The sequence below is a fragment of the Pelophylax lessonae genome (assembly GCF_965119305.1).
Source record: "Pelophylax lessonae genome assembly, chromosome: 4".
Lineage (NCBI taxonomy): Eukaryota > Metazoa > Chordata > Amphibia > Anura > Ranidae > Pelophylax > Pelophylax lessonae.
The window spans coordinates 590,745,841-590,760,689 of record NC_138771.1 but is presented as its reverse complement, the minus strand read 5'-3'; the positions used below and the strand labels follow the sequence as shown (position 1 = coordinate 590,760,689).

The following is a 14,849-nucleotide window of genomic DNA, read 5'->3' as shown; positions in this document are numbered from 1 at the left end:
TGCGAGACGTCCACGGCGCTGCTCCTCTCGTCCTCTTCTGTCTTCCTCTTCTGGCTCTTCAGATCCGTCCGGCGGGAAGGAGATCGGGCGGTGACGGTGCGTTACTGACTCAGGCACCGGCACCGCCCCCTTTGCGACGTCAGCGGGGTCAGCAATCGTATGTCCTGGATGACGATTGGTCCAGGCTGGAGACTGGACCAATCACAGCCAGGATATCACGAAAGTGGGGGTGTCCTAGCGATATGACCTGCGCCTAGGTTACACCCCAGAAGGCAGCCAATCGGCGCCTCTGCTGGGTCGTAACCCCCCCCCCCCCCATAGCCACCACATAGACCGGCGACCGGGATTTATTTATTTTTAACTTTATTTTTCTTTTTGTAATCTTTTTTTTCTTTCCTTTTTTTTTAGGGGGGGCGGCGCCCTGGCACCCCCTATGCACAGGCCACCACTTCCTGAAACAGATTGCAAAATGCAGTGTTCACACCCATGCAATGCGATTAGGTGTGGAGAAAAAAGGATCCTATAACATTTTGGTGCAAATGTGATGCAATTTGAGCCATGCAAAATATATGGCTCAAATCACATCGCAAAGACATCACATGTGACGTGCACAGGAATGCGGTGCGTTTTTGGTGCAAATCACATGCGGTGTTCAGCATGTACCAGTGTGAACGCAGGCTATGTTCCATAAACGACACCACCAAACAGAACCCAGGCTTAAAAAAAAGCAATGGAATAAAAACATCAAAAACCGCCAGTTAGCAGCGTATTTTTGCGTTTATCAGCATTTATCGACTATTGACATTAGAGCGTTTTTACAGCTGAAAAACGCCACTCAAAACCCATTAGTTCTGGGTTTTTTTACAGCTAGAAAACCCCCTGGCCAAAAACTGCTGATAACAGCCTGTGTGTGCATGGACACATAGGATAACATGCTGGGGAGTTTACTGGCTGCAGAAAAAAAAATGTCTGACGCCAAAAACAGCCGCTCTAAAACGTCCAGTGTGCATGAGGCCAAATAATCAACTCTTCTGATTTTACATTTTATTATTGATGTTTAATCTACTGTTCAAAAGTTTCAAAAATATACCATCATGTTTCTCCTAAATTTAAACAAAAAGTTTCCCGCCCAACGTGGGGCTCGAACCCACGACCCTGAGATTAAGAGTCTCATGCTCTACCGACTGAGCTAGCCGGGCAGATTGGCTAAATGGGGGGTGCAACCTAATCTCTACAGGAACCACAAAAGCTACTAGGAGGTCCTTTTTATTTTTGGAAGATTATAATGCTTTGATTTAACTTAATTTTATTATATAGGGTTCTAAACGGATGTTCTTTATATTTTTCATGTATATGACATATTTGCTTACCAATAAAGTGAAAATAATTCAAATCAATTATTTTTTAAAGCAGAGAACATATATTGAGTAACATTGTTGAATACGTATGTCCAGTGATAGTTATGCATTATTTATCAAAAAGTTTAACCACTTTACCACCGGAGGATTTTGCTGTCTTACGTCTGGGCCACTTTTTGCGATTCGGCACTGTGCGAATTTAACTGACAATTGTGCGGTTATGCGACGCTGTACCCAAACGAAATTTACGTCCTTTTTTTCCCACAAACAGAGATTTCTTTTGGTGGTATTTGATCACCTGTGCGATTTTTACTTTTTGCGCTATAATCAAAAAAAGAGCGACAATTTTGAAAAAATAACAATATTTTTCAAATTTTTTTATATGAAATTCCCCCCCAAAAAAATTTAAAAATCAAAATTTTTTATCATTTTAGGCCAATTTGTTTTCTGCTACATATTTTTGGTAAAAAAATCGCAATAAGCATAGTTTGATTGGTTTGCGCAAAAGTTATTGCGTTTACTAACTAAGGGAAAGATTTCTGTCGTTTTTGGTGTTTTTTTTTTAACGAGTAATGGCGGCGATCTGCGATTTTTTTTGCGGGACTGCAACATTGCGGCGGACAGATCGGACCCTTGACTGACCTTTTTGACACTTTTGGGGGTACCAGTGACATTACTACAGTAATCAGTGCTATAAGTATGCACTGTTACTGTAAAAATGACACTGGCAGGGAAGGGGTTAATTTTTATTGGTGATCAAGGGGTTAATGTATGCCTGGTGCTTACTACCGTGTGTGGGGGGAGGGGACTGTGTGACACAAGGACAGATCGCAGGTTCAGCTATGCTGAATCCTGCAATCTGACCCTGCCTGTCTGTTTGCTTCAAGAGTGAGAGTGACAATCAGTCTATTTGGTGCACACACACGGGACCTTGTTAACATCTTCGCTGGCCACCAGCAGGGGAGGACTGGGCCAGGGGGCAGGGGGGCAATTGCGCCCTGGGCCACTCTGATGTCCTGTAAAAAGGCTGCACCGCTTCTGCCACAGACATGCCTAAAGGATTCCTGGTGAAAAGAAATAAAACGTTTCTGCCACTGACCTATTGAGTGCAGGATAAAGACAAGGACAGAGCACAGGCCTCCCCCCCAGCATGGATGGTGTAAACTGTGTCTGAGCAGAGGCCGGTTCCATCAGGGCCGGTGCTAGACTATTTTACGCCCTAGGCAAGACCAGCTACTTGCGCCCCACCCCCAAAAAAATAAAATAAAAAGGGAAGAGGTTAAAAACTCCTTTATGTCATACCCAGTGACCCTGATCTGATGGCTCCTCTATGTTATGCTGTCATACCCAGTGACCCCCATATTCCTCCATGTCACACCTGGGGAACCTAATGTCCCTCTATGCCAAACCAAGGGACCCTGATGATCCTCCATGTCACACCAGGGGCACCTGATGTTCCTCCACGTCATACCCAGAGACCCTGATGTTTTTCCATGTCACACCTGGGGACCCTGATGTTCCTCCATGTCACACCTGGGGACCTCAATCCCCCATGGCACACCCAGGGACCCCAATTCCTCATGGCACACCTGGTGACCCCGAAACCCTGTTACACCCGGTGACCCCTATCCCCCATGGCACACCTGGTGACCCTGATTCCCTTTCACACCAGGGAACCTCCATGTCACACCCAGGGACCCTGACCCCCTGTTCTGGGGACACTCACTGGCCGGTATGAAGAGAGTGGCCCACACTTTGCCCTCCTTCCCCGTGATCCTGCTGATTCCTTTTTCTAGGATGCTCCTCTTCTGGACCACAGTGCTCACCACAGCTCCAACCGTCTCCTGGTGAAGGGAAAAGCAGCAATCAGAGAACTCCGCACGTCCCTAATCCCCAACCTCCTCAGATCATTCCGGTGCCTCGTTGTTTCTGCTCCAGGTGCCGCCCTCCAGTGCCAAGCTTGGGGTCAGGTTCAGCTCTCCTCCGCTCCCTGCTTAATACCGACCCAGGGAAATGAACGGCTGCCCACCAGCTTAGTGCAGAGAGTCACTTCCTGCCTGGGGTTTACACCACTCAGCTCCAGCCAAACAGGATCATCATGCAGGCAGCATTCCTGTGGGCTCCCTTCCTTCCTTCTGGGCCCCCCCCCCCAACAGTGGTGGAAAGCCAGGCATCTTCCTCTGTCCATTCTTCCTCCCCCACTGCCGCCCCCTCCCCTCAGCTCACAAGGATCATTCATGATGTACTGAGAGTGCCGACTCATGGCTGCGCCCCTAGGTTGCAATGCGCCCTAGGCGACTGCCTAGTTTGCCTAGTGGAAGCACCGGCCCTGGGTTCCATGCCCCACTTGAGACTCTCCTCCCCTGGCCAGCTCCAACCGAGCTGTCCCAGCTCCCCCCAACCATCCCCTGCTGGGAAGGTTGGGAACCCGGATTCAAACGGTGAGTAGAGAGTACCTGGAGCGGAGCTTAAGCTTGGAATGGGGGTCAGGAGGAGGACGGGAAGAGAGTGGGGCCGAGTCGCTGAACCATGGACCTCTGGTTTCTATTTGCCCCCTGGGTTGAAAGTTGCCAGTCTGTTCCTGGCCACCAGGACCACCTGGTAACCACTTGCACTTTGGCATTTTATCTCTCTATCTTCAATTGTGAATAAACTGTTTCCATTTTATCTCTCACTGACTGTGTGTGGGTTATGGGTCATCCCTCATGTATATACCACTACTGTGCACTGCCCGTGTTTTGTCTACAATGTTTTGCATCTACATCCCATGCCAGGGACTGGCGACATTGTTAGTGGTTCATTTATCAAAGTGACAACTGGCTCAATTTATTATTTTTCCATAAGAGGTGTTTTGGATTGCAAGCGCCTGGACTTTATACAATTTTGTTTGCTTCAAGCAGGTTTTAAATTTCTATAAAGTCAAAGTGAATGCAAAACCCCCTTGAGGTAGGTCAAATGATGCAGGTAAGAAGGAGGTCAACTACAAGTTAAATACATCTGTTAATGAATTCAGAATGCTCTGAGAGTGAGAAGTGTCTCAAACTGATGTCATACTGATGCCATTATCACATCCAACCTAGCTCTAAATCTGATCTGACTGAGATTGAAATGCAGCACCATCTAGTGGCAGAAGGGCTAATTACAAAATTCTCTAAAACACATTGAAATTTTAAGTTTTACAAAATACTCTTCTCAAAAAAAAAAAAAAAAGGGCAGACTCGATGGACTATTCTGCCGTCACTTTTCTGTTTCTAAGTTTCTGTATGTACATGGTGTAATTCAAAAAGTGTACCAATCAGGTAAAAAGTAATATCTTGTTTTGTCTTACCTATAGATCTTAGGCTATGCTTACACATGTGATGTGTTGCCTATGCATCACCTGTTTTAACGCTATAAAGCCCCGTACACACGCACCGATTGTTGGCCGTAAATTGTTGGCCAACGTCCGATCAGCCGATTGTCGGCTTGTATGATGCTTCCGACAACCGACTGCGACTTTTCAGCCGAACAAAATCTGGTGTGCATGCTATAAAATTTTTGTTGGCCGTCAACAGAACGGCCGATTGTTCGTCAGTCAGTACAGATTTCGGCAGACAAAAATCTGATGAGCAAGACTGGGCATGCTCAGAGAAGAAAAAACACACGGAAAGTAAACCAGCACATGACATGACTTCTGAAGTTGGTTGTTGTTGGCCGAAAAAATTTGTATGCAGTCTAGAGCACATTTCAACCAACACAACAACACTGGACAAAAGACGGCCGATCGGTCGGCCAACAATCAGTGCGTGTGTACGAGGCTCAAATGGTGCACCACTGTGCCCAAATAGTGTGCATTGCATGCAGTTAGGAGCAGATGCAGCAGGGCCCCATTCACTTGAATAGGTCATGTTCAGCAGGTGGTAGTGTCCACCAAAAATTAAGGGGGGGGGTAGGTTTAACCAAAAAGTATTGCATTAGTGGCATATGTACATTCCCATCTGCTTCTTAAGGGGCGGCAGCTGGGGGGGTGGTAAAATGCAGATCAACCTTGTGTCTCCCCCCCCCCCCCCCAAACGAAAGAGCAAACAAGCCCTTAGATTAATTGTAAAGTGGAACCAAGCTTATCATGCAGTCTTTAACTACTTGAGTAGCAGTCTGTAATACCCCTTCATTACCAGGCCATTTTTCAGTACTGTGATAGATTGACTAACCATTACTCTGTCATGTAGTGCTGTACCTAAACACATTTTATATCATTGTTTTTGGAAAAATAGAGTTTTCTTTTGGCTGTATTTATTAACCAATGGGATTCCCTTAATTTCTGTTATAAAACATGTCAAATGAAGGTGGTAGGACAGTACAAACACCCCCAAAATGACCCCCAATGTGATCTTAATATTGCCACAATTTTCTGGAAACAAAGCATAGGTGGTGGCGAGGTTCTGCCAGGCGCTCCGGGGGAAGTGGGCTCTTTGCTCCTCAGGTATCTGGGCTTTTCACATGCCAGTGGTCCACTCCCAACTGGGAGCAAAAGGCACTCCAGAACCTGGAGACAAATTCCCTCGGTCTGAGACAATCCCCTTAGGCAGCCCGTGTAAGCGGAAAACCTCATTGGCAAACACAGAGGCAAGCTCAGTCCCGAGCGGTAGGCAGCCGCTTAAATGAAACACAGTGGCACATTTTGGAGAGCTGGTCGACAACCACGAGGATAACCGTGTAACCTCGAGATGCAGGAAGTTCCACAATAAAATAAATGGCCAGGTGAGATCAGGGACAACCCCCATTGGGAATGGGATTCAGTAGGCCCAAGGGAAGGTGTCGTAGAGATTTGTTCTGGGCACAGACCGAACAAGCCGCCATATACGCAGCAACATCAGTGCGGAGAGATGGCCACCAGAACTGACGGGAAAAAGCCCAAGACAACTGGTTCTTCCCAGGATGATCGGCAGTCTTGGAATTGTGGTACGTGCGCAACAGTCTGATGCGCAACCCCTCACGTACAAAACATTTGCCAGCAGGTCTCTCAGTGGGAGCATCAGGTTGGGCAGCCAAGATCTGTTCCCCAAGAGGAGAGGTTAAGTTGGTGCGGATGGCAGCCAGGATATGGTCTGAAGGTATGACCGGTGTCGCCACAGAGTGGACAACTCAGAACATTAGCGGTACAAGGCATCAGTTTTAACATTCTTGGAGCCGGGCAAATAGGAGACCACATAGTAAAAACAAGACAAGAATAAGGCCCATCTGGCCTGACGGGGTGTGAGGCTCTTGGCCTCCGAGAGATATGTCAGATTCTTATGATCGGTGAGAATGAGAACTGGAACCACAGAACCTTCAAGCAAGTGTCTCCACTCCTTGAGAGCATGGATAATAGCCAAGAGCTCTCTGTCTCCTATCTTGTAATTGCATTTAGCTGGAGACAACTTCTTGGAGTAGAACTGACAAAGAAATGTAGCACTACTCCCATGGGAGCTGCTTAAAGCGGATTCCCCTGGGTTACCCATAGCAACGGCTTGTAAATTCCTAGTACTTTAGATTCTTGGCTCGGTCAGTAAACAGTTCTTACTCTCTCCCCTTTCTCTCTCCCTCTATCCCTCTTTTCTTTCTCTCTCCCTCCATCCCTTTTTCTTTCCTTTTTCTTTCTCTCTCCCTCCATCCCTCTTTCTTTCTCACTCCCTCCATACCTCTTTCTCTTTCCCTCCATCCCTTTCTTTCTTTCTTTCTTTCTTTCTTTCTTTCTTTCTTTCTTTCTCTCTCTCCCCCTCCATCCCTCTTTCTCTCTCCCTCAATACCTCTTTATATCCTTCCCTCAATCCCCATTTTTTCTCTCTCCCTCCATAGCTCTTTCTTTTTCTCTCCCTCCATCCCTCTTTCTTTCTCTCTCCCTCCACCCCCTTTTTTTCTTTCTCTCTCTCTATACCTCTTTCTCTCTCCCTCCATCCCTTTTTCTTTCTCTCTCCCTTCATCCTTCTTTCTTTTTTCTTTCTCCCTCCATACCTCTTTATCTCTCCCTTCATCCCTTTCTTACAAGCAATGGCTTGTAAATTCCTAGTACTTTAGATTCTTGGATCGGTCAGTAAACAGTTCTTACTGTCTCCTCCATCGTTCTTTTTTCTTTTTCTCTCACTCTGTACCTCGTTCTCTCCTTCCCTCCATTCCTTTCTTTCTCTCTCCCTCTATCCCTCTTTCTTTCTCTCCCTCTCTGTCCCTCTTTCTCTCTCTCTCCCTCTACGTCTCTTTCTCTCTCTCTCCATTTCCTCTTTCTTTCTGTCTCCCTATATCCTTATTTCTTTCTCACTCCCAACATACATCTTTCTCTCTCCCTCTTTCTTTTTCTCTCCCTCCATACCTCTTTCTGTCTCCCTCTATCCCTCTTTCTTTCTCTCTCCCTCCATCCCTTTCGTTCTCTCTCCCTTCACCCCTCTTTCTTTCTCTTTCTCTCTCTCTCTCTCCATCCCCCTTTTTTTCTTTCTCTCTCCCTCCATTCCCTCTTTCTTTCTCTCTCCATCCATACATCTTTCTCTCTCCCTATATTCATATTTTCTTTCTCTCTCCCTCCATACCTCTTTCTCTCTCCATCCATCCCTCTTTCTTTCTCTCTCCCTCCATACCTCTTTCTCTCTCCCTCCATCCCTCTTTCTTTCTCACTCCCTCCATCCCTTTCTTTCTCTCTCCCTCCATCCCTCTTTCTTTCTTTCTATCTCCCTCTTACCTCTTTCTTTCTTTCTTTCTTTCTTTCTTTCTTTCTTTCTCTCTTCTCTTTCCATACCTCTTTATTTCTCTTTCTCTCTCTCTCTCCCCCCCCATCCCTTTTTCTCTTTCTCTCTCCCTCCATACCTCTTTCTATACTTCCCTCAATCCCTATTTATCTCTCTCCCTCCATACCTCTTTCTTTTTCTCTCCCTCCATCCCTCTTTCTTTCTCTCTCCCTCCACCCCCTTTTTTTCTTTCTCTCTCTATACCTCTTTCTCTCTCCCTCCATCCATTTTTCTTTCTCCCTTCATCCTTCTTTCTTTTTTCTTTCTCCCTCCATACCTCTTTATCTCTCCTTCATCCCTTTCTTTCTCTCTCCCTCCAACCCTCTTTCTTTCTCTCTCCCTCATCCCTCTTTCTTTCTCTCTCCCTCCCTCCCTCCCTCTTTCTCTCTCCCTCCATCCATTTTTCTTTCTCTCTCCCTTCATCCTTCTTTCTTTTTCCCTCCATACTTCTTTATCTCTCCTTCATCCCTTTCTTTTGCTCTCCCTCCAACCCTCTTTCTTTCTCTCTCCCTCCATCCCTCTTTCTTTCTCTCTCCCTCCACCCCCTTTTTTTTTTCTCTCTCTATACCTCTTTCTCTCTCCCTCCATCCATTTTTCTTTCCCTCTCCCTCCATCCCTCTTACTCTCTCCCTCCATCCCTCTTTCTCTCTCCCTCCATACCTCTTTCTCTCTCCATCCATCCCTCTTTCTTTCTCTCTCCCTCCATTTCTCTTTCTTACTGTCTCCTCCATCGCTCTTTTTTATTTTTCTCTCACTCTGTACCTCGTTCTCTTCTTCCCTCTATCCCTTTTTTCTCTCTCCCTGTATCCCTCTTTCTTTCTCTCCCCCTCCATTCCTCTTTCTCTCTCTCTCCCTCCATCCCTCTTTCTTTCTTCCTCCCTCCATCCCTTTCTTTTTCGCTCCCTCCATCCTTCTTTCTTTCTCTCTCCCTCCATCCCTTTCTTTCTCTCTCCCTCCATACCTCTTTCTCTCTCTCCCTTCATCCCTCTTTCTCTCTCCCTCCATCACTCTTTCTCCCTCCATCCCTTTCTTTCTCTCTCCCTTCATCCCTCTTTCTCTCTTCCTCCATCACTCTTTCTTTCTCTCTCCCTCCATCCCTCTTTCTTTCTCTCTCCCTCCATCCCTCTTTCTTTCTCTCTACCTTCATCCCTTTCTTTCTCTCTCCCTCCAATCCTCTCTCTCCCTCCATCACTCTTTCTTTCTTTCTCTCTCCCTCCATCCCTTTCTTTCTCTCTCACTCCATCCCTTTCTTTGCCTCTAACTCCATTCCTTTTTCTTTCTCTCTCCCTCCATCCCTCTTTCTTTCTCTCTCCCTCTCTCCATTTCTCTTTCTTTCTCTCTTCCTCCATCCCCTTCTTTCTCTTTACCTCCATCCCTTTCTTTCTCTCTCCCTCCCTCCATCACTTTCTTTCTCTCATCCTTCATCCTTTTCTTTCTTTCTCTCTCTCTCTCTCTCTCTCTCTCTCTCTCTCTCTCTCTCTCCATCCATCTTTCTTTCCCCCTCCATCCCTCTTTCTTTCTCTCTCCCTTTAACCCTATTTCTTTCTCTCTCCCTCCATCACCTTCTTTCTCTCTCCCTCCATCCCTTTCTTTCTCTCATCCTCCACACATTTCTTTCTTTCTCTCTCCCTCCACCACCTTCTTTCTCTCTCCCTCCATCCCTTTCTTTCTCTCATTCTCCGCACATTTCTTTCTTTCTCTCTCCCTCCACCCCTCTTTCTCTCTCCCTCCGTCCATCCCTCTTTCTCTTTTTTTCTTCCCCTATAAATTACCACATTCTCCACTATGTAAGTCATCTCAGACTCTATTTAACCACACCCCCTTTAAGCCACACCCAATATATAGCATAATTAAAAACACTTTTCGGCATATCACGCTGCATTTTTTTCACTCCCACTAATGAAAGCCCCACCTCTAATTAAAATAATACTCTGTGTACAAAAAAAAGAAGTGTCACAAACATATTTCCCTTAGGATGTGGTGGAACGGGAGATTCGCATCACGGATGGGCAACCGACAAATCTGCAGCACCTGCGTGATGCTATCATGTCACTATGAACCAAAATCTCTGAGGAATGTTTCCAACAACTTGTTGAATCTATGCCATGAAGAATTAAGGCAGCCCTGAAGGCAAAAGGGGGTCCCATCCGGTACTAGCAAGGTGTACCTAATAAAGTGGCCGGTGAGTGTATATACAGTGCGTATATCTATATATGCAGTAACTATTTTATTATATCTTTTCATGTGACAACACTGAAGAAATGACATTTTGCTACAATGTAAAGTAGTGAGTGTACAGCTTGTATAACAGTGTACATTTTCTGTCCCCTCAAAATAACTCAACACACAGCCATTAATGTCTAAACCGCTGGCAACAAAAGTGAGTACACCCCTAAGTGAAAATGTCCAAATTGGGCCCAAAGTGTCAATATTTTGTGTGGCCACCATTACTGCCTTAACCCTCTTGGGCATGGAGTTCACCAGAGCTTCACAGGTTGCCACTGGAGTCCTCTTTCACCCCTTCATGATGATATCATGGAGCTGCTGGATGTTAGCGACCTTGCACTCCTTCACCTTCTGTTTGAGGATGTCCCACAGATGCTCAACAGGGTTTAGGTCTGGAGACATGCTTAGTCAGTCCATCACCATTACCCTCCGCTTCTTTAGCAAGGCAGTGGTTATCTTGGAGGTGTGTTTGGGGGCGTTATGTTGGAATACTGCTCTGCGGCCCAGTCCCTGAAGGGAGGGGGATCATGCTCTGCTTCAGTATGTCACAGTACATGTTGGCATTCACGGTTCCCTCAATGAACTGTAGCTCCCCAGTGCCGGCAGCACTTATACAGCCCCAGACCATGACACTCCCACCACCATGCTTGACTGTAGGCAAGACACACTTGTCTTTTTACTCCTCACCTAGTTTCCACCACATACGCTTGAAACCATCTGAACCAAATAGGTTTATCTTGGTCTCATCAGACCACAGGACGAGGTTCCAGTAATCCATGTCCTTAGTCTGCTTGTCTTCAGCAAACTGTTTGCGGGCTTTCTTGTGCATCGTCTTTAGAAGAGGCTTCCTTCTGGGACGACAGCCATGCAGACCAATTTGATGCAGTGTGCGGCGTATGGTCTGAGCACTGACAGGCTGACCCCCCACCCCTTCAACCTCTGCAGCAATGCTGGCAGCACTCACACGTCTATTTCCCAAAGACAACCTCTGGATATGATGCTGAGCACACACACTCAACTTCTTTGGTCGACCATGAGGAAGCCTGTTCTGAGTGAAACCTGTCCTATTAAACCGCTGTATGGTCTTGGCCACCGTGCTGCCGCTCAGTTTCAGGGTCTTGGCAACCTTCTTATAGCCTAGGCCATCTTTATGTAGAGCAACAATTCTTTTTTTCAGATCCTCAGAGAGTTCTTTGCCATGAGATGCCATGTTGAACTTCCAGTGACCAGTATGAGAGAGTGAGAGCGATAACACCAAATTTAACACGCCTGCTTCTCATTTACACCTGAGACCTGGTAATGAGTCACATGACACCAGGGAGGAAAAATGGCTAATTGGGCCCAATTTGGACATTTTCACTTAGGGGTGTACTCACTTTTATTGCCAGCAGTTTAGACATTAATGGCTGTATGTGGAGTTACTTTGAGGGGACAGCAAATTTACACTGTTATATAAGCTGTACACTCACTACTTTACATTGTAGCAAAGTGTCATTTCTTCAGTGTTGTCACATGAAAAGATCTAATAAAATAATATATATGTTGTCTTGTATAGATAAGCCTGGAAGGATCAGCTGGATCACTGAGATTTGGCAGGAAGAGTTTCCTCAGAGAAAACTAGAGGGTTACTATAGGCCACTATGAGTGTGAGAGTGTCACCTCCCCGTTCTAAAAGAAGTGCTAACGCATTTATAAAAAAAAAGCATATATAATAACAGATATAACTCAACTCTAATAAAATATAAAAAAACCTTGTTTCCCTGACCGGGAATCGAACCCGGGCCGCGGCGGTGAGAGCGCCGAATCCTAACCACTAGACCACCAGGGAACTTGTTGTATCGTATACAGTGTATATTCAACAGTATATATCAGCTGGGACGTCACACGCATGCGTATAAGGGTACTTAAGGCGTTCTTCACTAAACCACGACCCTGTCTCTCCTTCTGACGTCTGATTGGACGTCTCCCTCTCCCGCGCGGATTCTTCTGTGTTCTCCGCCGTGACGTTGGAGGCGGGTCCCTCGTGTGCGTGATTGCGTCATCCTCCGTGTCGTCGCAACGTTCGGCCAGTAGCGGTGGACAAACTTACGGCGACGTCACAAGGGGAGGAGCTTAGACTGACGCAGGACTGAAGATGGCGGATCAGGAGAAGCTGCCACCCGGGTGGGAGAAGCGCATGAGCCGTAGCTCCGGTAAACAAGGAGAGGGGGATAGGGTTGTGGGAGAGGCCTACTCCTGTGTGTTCAGAGCTGTGGACGTTACCGCTGCTGGGATGTGGTGTGCAGCTGAACTCTGGAGGAGGGGGGAGGGTACGGAATGGTTCTACTTGGTGCAAGGGAGGGTAACGATCAGTGTGGTAAATAAGGAATGTTTATTTGTATAATAAATACAGGAATACAGACCTGTGAGGTCGCCATGGCTGCACTGGGAGCATTCCTGGGCTTTGAGAGGGTGGGGGTTGGAAATTAACCAATTTACCTCAGCAAGATTTACCCCCCCCCCCCTTTAATGACCAGGTGAGGCTACTTTTTGTGTTACTTTGACAATTGCACTGTTGCGAGACGCTGTACCCAAATTCCCCCCCCCCCCCCACAAATAGAGATATTTGATCTCTGCAGTTTTTATCTTTTGTGCTAAAAACAAAAAACAATTTTGAGAAAAAAAAACAATTTTTTCACTTTCTGCTATAAAACATCCAATAAAAAAAAGTAGAAATCTAACTTCTCTTTTGTTCATTGACTGACACAGCTTACAGATCTTCTTAACCATTGGGTTATGCTGCCCCCTACAGGAGTAGGACACTATGCAGGAAAAAGCTTTACCACGCCTATGGGCGTACTTCCACTTCCTGCTATAGGCATTCCGTTTTATTTTTCTGCATAGTCAGGATTAAGGACCTAGTTCCTTGCTGGGATCTCTGGCATTTTTTTCCCTTTTTAAATTGAATTTTTTCCTCTTTTATTATTTTCTGTTCCTGTGAGAACTACGATCAACTGCTGGACTGGGCGACAAACTGAATATTCTAGACCAGTGATGGCGAACCTTGGCACCCTCGATGTTTTGGAACTACGTTTCCCATGTTGCTTAACTACACTGCAGAGTGCATGAGCATCATGGGAAATGTAGTTCTAAAACATCGGTGGGTGCCGAGGTTCGCCATCACTGTTCTAGACCCTTAAGGTCTCCCCAGTCTGGCCAGCGTGCCCGTGCAGACCCCAGCTCCGTGCTAGGTTGGCCGCAACATAGCCCTACTGGGCGGGGGCTAGCTTGCGAGTTAAAGGTCTCCTGAGAATGCATATGACCTGGCCTCGGCCTGAGTCGCAGCGTTCCTCCTGGCTGACAGCATCCACATTCCTTTGTTCTGCCTGGAGCGGTGCCCACCTGGTTCCATGGTGTGGTAAGTAGTGTCCCCCACTCTCCGCTGGTGGTCTTTTGGGGTGGACCTGGGACGGTCTGATCCCCAGGTTCCCCTCCCTTCACTCCCAGCCCCTCCAAACAGTCACTGTGGGTCTTTCAGCCCCCTCAGGTGTGGTTGGGAGCTGGCTTTGCCGCATTCTCCTATGGAGGGTTGGCTGTAATTGCTGCTGATGCAAAGGATCTGTGCTATTTGCAGCTGGGCCTCCACAGAAATTAAGGTGGCGACTTGCAGCCTGCTGGGCAATGTGTTTAGCCTGGCACCTCCCTTGAAATGGGTGGCGCCGTGGAGGTGCTTCATTTTTAGAGACAGTACTGCGGCCATTATTGTGTGAGCAGGGGTACCTTGCCTGTGCGTCCACGGCACGGTGGGCGGCCCACCATTAGGGAGGGCTATGTTCTTTATGGTGGACTCTTAAGGAGACCCCCCCCCCCCCCTTGTCTTTTGCAGGGACTCATAGGTGGTCCATTTGTGGACCCTTGACCGGCATCCCCTTGTGGAGACTGCAGTTGGCGGTCTCCCCTGATATGTTTTGGGGTGAGCTTAGTATGTAGTGACCCTACTGGGTCTGCATCCACACACTTCAAGTGCTCTGTTAGTGAGGATGATTCCTCTTCTACTATGGATGCGCATTAAACGGTGCTGGTGGATGCACTAATTGCATCGGTGCGGGCAACTTTAAAAATGGAGGATGCTGCTGTGTCGGAGGTGTAGGTCCCCTTTGGTACTCGCAGCGCCCTAAAAGCAGCAAAGGTATTCCCTTTTCCTGCATATTTTGACAAAATTGTTGCGAGTCAGTGACCTAATCGCAATAGGTCGGTGCCTAAGCGTTTCGCTTGACAGTATCCCTTTGAAGAGTCCCTGTTAAAGTGGAAAGTTCCACCTGTGGTGGATTCTCAAGTTCCAGGCTGAATTAATCCACTCTAATCCGGTGGTGCTAGTGTGAAAGGGGACACCTGCACTGAGGGTCAGTGCCTCCTCCTCAGAGCTCAGCAGTAAAGGGGAAAAATGACCTGTTTGAAAATTTTTATAAGGGCTCTTTCACACGGGCGATCTGATCAGATCCGCCTGTCAGTTTTTTAGGTGGATCTGATCGGATCCTCGATGCAGCTCTAT

General features: G+C 46.9%; 1 protein-coding gene across 1 annotated transcript in view; it reads left to right on the top strand.

Annotated features, from left to right (window-relative positions):
• Window positions 1–12,402: 12,402 nt before the first annotated feature.
• PIN1 (peptidylprolyl cis/trans isomerase, NIMA-interacting 1) overlaps window positions 12,403–14,849 on the top strand; it is a 31,969-nt gene continuing 29,522 nt past the window's right edge. Inside the window, exon 1 of the mRNA XM_082254902.1 lies at window positions 12,403–12,510. Within this exon, the coding sequence (XP_082111028.1) occupies window positions 12,453–12,510 (58 nt within the window). The 5' untranslated portion in view covers window positions 12,403–12,452. The remainder of the gene's footprint in view (window positions 12,511–14,849) is intronic.